Source organism: Sardina pilchardus, chromosome 16, assembly GCF_963854185.1.
Source record: "Sardina pilchardus chromosome 16, fSarPil1.1, whole genome shotgun sequence".
Classification (NCBI taxonomy): Eukaryota; Metazoa; Chordata; class Actinopteri; order Clupeiformes; family Clupeidae; genus Sardina; species Sardina pilchardus.
In genome coordinates this window covers 18,124,030-18,131,529 of record NC_085009.1, presented here as the reverse complement: position 1 = coordinate 18,131,529, position 7,500 = coordinate 18,124,030, and the positions used below count along the sequence as shown (strand labels likewise).

The window sequence follows — 7,500 nt, the reverse complement described above, 5'->3', positions numbered from 1 at the left end:
TCTTTCCCACAATGACTCTCCATTTGAACAGATTAGATTTGCCTCCAAAAGCACGATGTCCTTCATAGGTGGAGAAGCAGGAGGAGGACAGGGATCTAATCAAAGTGTAATGCCATGTGTAAAAGTGTGTGTCTCTATGCATCTGTGTGTGTGTGCGTGCGTGCGTGCATGCGTGCGTGCGTGCGTGCGTGCGTGTGTGCGTGTGTACAGTATGTGTGTGTGTGTGTGTGTGTGTGTGTGTGTGTGTGTGTGTGAGGGAGAGTGTGTGTGAGAGAGAGAGAGAGAGAGAGAGAGAGAGAGAGCTTTGTGGCTTTGTGTTTGTGTGTGTGTACTACCACTTTTCCTTGTCATCTTTTACCTCTATCCAACCTACTAATATGTTTCCGAGCTAAGTACTCAAAATATCATTTCCAAACCTGTCTGGACATGACTATTCCCTCAATAGTAAATGGCTCACACCCGAGGGAGAAGAATGCAGACAGAAATCAGCCTGATACCTTGATGCTGGCGGGCAGAGGCTCCTTTTCCATAGACTGCAGTGCATCCTCCAGCAGAGAGAGGGCGCTCTCACAGCGCTCAGTCAGCCTTTCCAAACTCTGGCAACAGAAAATGGGCAAGAGCGGGAAACAGAGTGATGGTGAGAGAGAGAAAAAAGAACATTTAAATGGAGAGAGAGAGAGAGAGAGACAGACAGAAAGTGTGTGAGAGAGAGGTTATGATCTACCCCAATTTGTTCCCTTAAAAAACAGTCTGGTGCTGGTTGGCAGTGGCCGTAGTAAAATATATTGGTGGTTTGATCTTAAAACTTAGAGGCTGTCTTGTTGTGGCCACCCATATAATGTAAGTGTTAATTTAACTCTGTGCTGCTATAACTGGGCTCGCGAGAGATGAAGATATATAAAAGAAGTAGGCATTTTGCAAAGGCTAGGCCATGATTATAACACTCACACAAAGCTATAAAGAGCAAATGACTGAGGGAATGATTAAAGCAAGAGAAGAAATCCATGGTTTTGTCACTTGTTTACAACCTGACCCATTTCAGTGCTCGACATACTTTTGAATATATTTATATTTGGCAGACAAATTGTCTGTTCTCCATAAGAAAAAGCAATACTATTACGTTGGACAGCACACCATAAAGGTTTTTATGGAAATTTACCCAAACATTTATAATATATGCAAAGTTACTATGTTCTGGTGTCTCAAACTCAAGACTCAAACAGGAATTTGTGTTGTGGAGCAGACGCTCACCAGCCGGAAGGTCAGCCAATCAGAGTGTGAATGCTGGCAGTCCCCGTCCATCTCCGTGGTCAGCTGTTGCCTGTCTACAAATTGCTGAAGGACCCCTGTGCCCCGCACTGTGCGCACCTGCAGAAGGTTATGGGTGGGAGTGGAAATGGAGGATGAAACGGTCGGCTAAAATGGATACGATGGGGGAGTCATTATTCCAATCTGATACATACATGCAAATCAGAAAGGGGTGCATGGGAAACCAGCTACACTGGGAACACAGCCAAGAGAGAGAGAGAGAGAGAGAGAGAGAGAGAGAGAGAGGGAGAGAGAGAGAGAGAGATGAAAGAAAAGAAAGATCAGACAACAAGGGGAGGAGAAGTGGCGTGAGATACTGAATGAGAACAGAGGAACAGAGAGGGGCAGAGAGGGTGAGAAGGAGCGAGTGAGATCTGTAGGGAAGAGAAAGACAACAAAGTGTGAGAGAAGGGGAAGAAGGAATTAGAGCGTGGGAGGAAAGAAGAGAGAGATAGAGAGAGAGAGAGAAGAGGAGAGAAGAGAAGAAAGAATGTTAAGTTCAGTTTCACTGCACACCTCTATTCCATCCAGAGCGGGCTGAGACGACTCCTGCTGCTCATCAGTCAGAATGAGCACTGAAGCAAGGCCCTCTGGCACCTGAGTCTACACACACACACACACACACACACACACACACACACATACACACAAGCACCCGCACACACACACACCCGCAAAGACACACACACACACACACACATACACACACACACACACACACACACACACACACACACACACACATATACACACACACACACACACACACACACACATATACACACACACACAGAGAAAGAGAGACAGAGAGATTTACACTTGGTATTTGATGTTTATCTATCACTGGTGGTGTATAAACATAACATACAAAATCAATACCAACATGCATTTTATATAGCGCTTTACAGTGCTTTACAGAGAGGGGGGAACCTCAATAGCCAGCATGAATGCACATTACTCTTTATTACACATGACCCCCCCCCCACTCCACACACACACACACACAGCCACACCCATAAAACACACAAACACACACACACACACACACACACACATACCTTGAAAGATTTGAGGGCAGATAGGCAGAGCTCAGAGGGAGGGGCCTGCCTGCTGTCGATGATCACGGTCAGGCCTTTCTCTTTCGCAGACGGCCTGTATACACCAGACCACACAGCCACTTTCAGCTTTCAAACACCGGGTAACATAACACACAGCTGGAACCCGTGACATCAACACACACAGGGTTCATCTGTGGTCCTACGAGATTACCTCATGGGTCTGGATGTTATGGCATGGCCTTAAATATTTACGCAATGTATGTATTTCAATGCCAGAGACCAATACTGCACAGGCAGATGAAAGTATTCTTACAGTTGAATTGAACTGTCATATAAATGTTGGGTGTTTAGAAATATGTGTAAACAATTCTGGTCACGTTAACTAGCCTAACAGCCAGTGTTCAGATACACTCAGAGGGTCTCATCAGGTCAGGGCCTCTGTATCAGCATAGTTAAACAGTCCCCCTTTAAAACCCCACAGCTGAAAATGGCTTTCCCCATACAGTTTTTCTTCTGTATTTTATAATAATAATAATAATAATAATAATAATAAGAAGAATGCTTTGAGAGTGATACCGGGTGATGTGGTAGTAGCATGCCAAGACCCTGGCCATCTCGTCTGCCGGGTAACCTTCTTCTGGGAGGTGTGCTTCAGTTACAACCAGACCCCGACCGAGCCTGTCCACCGTACCTAAGCCAAGGAGAGGCAGAGAGAAATCAAAAAGAGGATGTGAGGAATACAATAGAATAGAATAGAATAGAAATTTGTGTATTAGAAAATAAATGTAAAAAAAAAAATAGGGTAGAATGCTTTAAAAATTGGATGGGGGATATTGAAGAGTAGGATTGAGGAGGGGCAGTGATTGAGAGAGGCAGAGAAGAGTGATAGAAAGAAACTGAGCTTGAGACTTTCTGATTAAAGGTATCGTCAGCAATTCTGGATGTCACTTCCGTTGCTATTTGAACCAAACATCATCTAAACACCAGAGCGTGAACTCACCAATGCCCTCTCCAAACTCCCCTTCCATTTCCCCAACCCTCCATCCCCCCATTTCGGTGATTGGCAGTTTTGTTATGTTTGGGATATAGGCTTACTCTACTTTGTTTGCTTCCAGTTTACACAACCAGAGTTGTGTTGCTTTAACTATGTACAAACGGAATGGAGAGACATTCGCTGAATGTCACAAAAAGTAGTATGAGTTAGAAGCTTAGATTCGCTGACGGTCCCTTTAGCAGAGGAAGGCAAGTAAAACCGTACCTGTCAATAACAGCTTCCCTGATTGGAGCAGCTCCTGATCCAAATCCCTCAAAAGGGGTGGGGCTTTTGGAGATTCACCATCTAACTGGTCAGGAAGTGTCGAGGATGCCTCCACTTCTGCGGAGTGGTCAGTTGGAGGTGAGCCTTGGCTGACTGCATCAGGAGGGCTGTCCGTTACGACTGCCTGATTTTCTGTCAGGAAACAGTAATGATATTCATGTCCATGTATGACAATATGCAGTTATGAAACCCAATCATGTCAATGTTAGGAAGTAATTCAGTTTAGAATCACATGATCTGGGATCTCTAGACAATGAGTCATTGGAGGGAAAAAGGATGTTTCATCTTGTATGCTGGTGTATAGCACATGATTAGTAATGACAGCTTCCAATTTTGTAATTAGCTGATAGACAGAAGACCAGAACAAGTCTAACCTTTATTGCTTTCCTTTGGTTCCTCCTCTTCCTTCTCTCCATTCTCATTGGTTAAAGGTGGCTCTTTGTCCGGCCCTGAGGACAGCTTTGGTTGCTTGGATTGGTTATCTTCACTGAGTGGCAGTTTGGTGGCTGACGCGGTAGCGCTGCCATTTTGAGGTGCTTTGTTTTGGCTTTTTGGAGTAGCCGGATCCTTGCCTTTTTGGTTGCCACGGGCACCAGACTTACACTTCCCTTTTCCTCCTTTGACCTTCCTCTTCCTCCTACGACAGGTCAAAATTCATGTAGACATACAGTATTACTTTTGGCTTATTCCACACTTTACTTTCAAAGGTCTCTAAAAGTTACGTTATACCAACAGCTACTTTGTTCTGGTTGTTCTAGCCTAGCAGTATTACAAACAGCACAGCTAATAACCTTAGGTGGTTGAAGAATTAGGGCCTCTACTTAGCCAATAACCACATGGCCATATTTGTATACATCTTTCAATGTGAATACATCATGTTTTTGCGGCTACCATTATCAAACTATTTCAAATCACTGTAATGTCCATTTATAACCTAGTGTTTGTGTCAGATGTTGTGTACAATATCAGCTGTTAGACAGAATAAGGTTTTTGTTTGGCCTTAGTTACATGTTGGCATTACACAAATAACTGTTTCCAGGACAACCAGTATTGGAAGTGAATTAGTTGAGTAAGAACTTATGACTGACATCTGGTCTGGTCTCTGACATCTGTCTAAAAAGACCATAGAGTGCAGTGTAAATTACATGAATTGCATGCCCATACCTGGGCACTCTGAATCCTCCTGACTTCACTTCCTTTCCTCTGGGACAAACCCTCTCCTCAGACTTCCCACAATGCTTTTCTTCTGTGACCTTGCCCGTACCAGGTTGGGAATGTGTTCTCTCTGAGTTTGAGTTCTCTTTGGTATTTCCTGTTTGCGGTGGTGTCCCCCCGCCTGCTGAATCACAGCATTCAGAATCAGCGGCTGCTTGGCTGGCGGCGCCTTTTCCTTCCCTGCACGTGCCAGCCAATGGGTTGTCTGGACACACCGGGCTTACCGGAGTTTCAGCCAATGGTGTGGACGGACAGTCCTCGCTGCTGAGAGAATCAGCTAACGGTTTGTCAGTGTCCTCAAACACAGAGTCCGAATGGGATCCTTGGTCTGATTGGCCCTCCCCAGAGTGTTCCCCTTTGTGATTGGTCACATCGGTTGCCGCCTCCTCTCGCTGTGCTTCAGACCCTCCCCTGCTCCTGCTACTTGCCGACCCTTTACACCTCTGGCTCTCCTCCCAGGGCAGAGTGCAGGCAGCTCCCTCCCTCTCCCTGCCCACTCCAGGCCTCCTCTCCTTGGCCGGCCCTCCCAAATAAAGTCCCCTGCTTTCGAGGCCTGTCGGGTCTCGAACGTATCGCTCCTCCACGTCCAAATCCTGTGCAGTATGGTTGCGTCTCTCGCGGCCCAAATCAATGACGCGGGGCATGGGCCGTGACTGCAGCCAGTCCCTTCCGGCCTGGCTACCACCATCTCGACGAGCAGCGGCCCCCGACCTGCTCCCTGCGCCGCCACCGTTGGCGTCGGTTCGTCCGAACGCCCAGGCTTTGCCCCGGCGCAGCTTGATGGCCTTGGCGCGTCGGCACAGCGGCAGCGTCCTGGTCTTGCTGACGCCGTGCATCTCCAGGTAGCGCTGCTGGGACGGGTCAGCCCCGCCGTCCGGCCCACCGCGGGGTTCCAAGAGCTCCACGTAATCACCCTCCCGGTCCCCAGGGGGCGCCACTGCTGACGCCGACGCCCCCAGCCGTCCAGCGAGGGCATCCGCGCTGGCCCGCCGGCGTGCCAGGGCCACCAGAGCCGCCTCAGCCTCGGTGCCATCAGGGTCGTTGCCATCATCGTCGTCATCGTCCTCCTCGTCCCACGACCAGGAGTCCAGTTCACCAGACGATGAGCCCCAGCCCAGACCGCCTCCACCACCTCCGCCCGAGCCTCGACCTGCCCTCATCCCAGCAGAGGAGATCTGGCTGGGGCTACCAGGGTTGGCTGGTAGGGCCAGGTCTCCCAGCTCCTCTCCCTGGGGGTTGCAGACAAACTTCGGGTAGACCACGTCAACCCACGGCAGACGCAGAACTCCGTCACCTGTGCTTACAAGACACGTGTCCAGCGCCCCTGTCCCTCCTGTAGAGACAGAGAGACAAACACAGAGAGAGAGAGAGAGAGAGAGAGAGAGAGAGAGAAGAGAGTGAAAGAGAGGGATAGTGAAAGAGAGGGATAGAAAGAGGCCAGTTTCATAATTCAATTTAGAGCCATGAAACAGATACTGTTGTCATGCCACGGGACTTTGTATGCGTAAGAATTATAAAAGTTAAGCTGAGTCATATCCAAGTGGTGTTTTCGTGATATGCCCGACCTCCAGATTTTGTTGGCTGCTCTTCCCCTTTTGTCTTCTTCCTGACTTTGATTTTATCTTCACCTTTCTCACTTCCCTAGTCTCAAGTCGCTGCCAACAATGCATTTCCTTCCACAAACAACCACTTCTCCCTGTCTCAGTAATCATTCTGTCAGAGCTTCTTCTTCTGAACTAGCGTCTCCTTCTTCTTCTGCCGTCTATCTACGTCATATTAAAATATATTTTTAAAAGAAAAAAAAAGAAATGGAAAAAAACTGCACAACTACGTAGGCTACTGGTCAAATTTGGACTCCATTCAAATTCATTGGAAAGTCACACCCCTTCCTCTTAGTTCCATCTCACATCAGCCTAATTCTCATCATGAATGGCTGGACGAGCCATTTCCAACAATGTCACTTGCTAGTCTCTACAAATGACTATTGAAACCTCTTTGCTAATTTAATACCATGTGAAAGATCTTGTATACAAATATTGCTGGGTCAGCTCGATCCTCCCACAGATCACACAATAGCTTTGCCGTTTTTTCCCATCATCAGCCTCTGACCTATTGCCCATTTACCCTTCCTACATCCATCCCCCAATCCATCCGTTTCTCTCACTCACTGTTTGGCCCATCATTTTGATTTCCCCTCCTTCTTTACACAACTCTCTTTCTCTGTTCTTCTTCTCCCATTTGCCCTCCACTTCACTCTCCTCTTCCTGTAATTCTCTCTATCTCTCCACCTTCCTCACCCATGAACATACTGTATTTACATAGACACGCAACAATTCATTTCAATGGTCGCTACTAATGCTAGCTACTAGTAGGATGTACAAATATTAATGACCGACATCTTGTTTCACGGTCCTCAGTTTTGAGACTAAAACTCAAACAATTGCCAATCAATTGCTTGAGCTGCAAAAGAGCCACTTCACTGACGATGAACATAGACAAACCCCAACACCGGAACCTTATTGAAATCAACCTATGGCAAACAGACTTCTTGGCGCCATATTAGCCACTGCTAAATGGCTAGCTGAAGCTAACCCACAGAAC

The 7,500-nt window shown here is 47.2% G+C and overlaps 1 protein-coding gene across 1 annotated transcript in view; it reads right to left on the bottom strand.

Moving 5' to 3' along the window:
• Nucleotides 1–7,500, bottom strand: part of arhgef40 (Rho guanine nucleotide exchange factor (GEF) 40) — a 41,943-nt gene that overhangs the window by 22,950 nt on the left and 11,493 nt on the right. Inside the window, exons 5-12 of the mRNA XM_062516010.1 lie at nt 4,849–6,232; nt 4,059–4,321; nt 3,625–3,816; nt 2,943–3,057; nt 2,367–2,460; nt 1,825–1,911; nt 1,252–1,368; nt 498–596 (exon numbers count right to left, since the gene is read on the bottom strand). Coding sequence (XP_062371994.1) covers nt 498–596; nt 1,252–1,368; nt 1,825–1,911; nt 2,367–2,460; nt 2,943–3,057; nt 3,625–3,816; nt 4,059–4,321; nt 4,849–6,232 — 2,351 coding nt within the window. The remainder of the gene's footprint in view (nt 1–497; nt 597–1,251; nt 1,369–1,824; nt 1,912–2,366; nt 2,461–2,942; nt 3,058–3,624; nt 3,817–4,058; nt 4,322–4,848; nt 6,233–7,500) is intronic.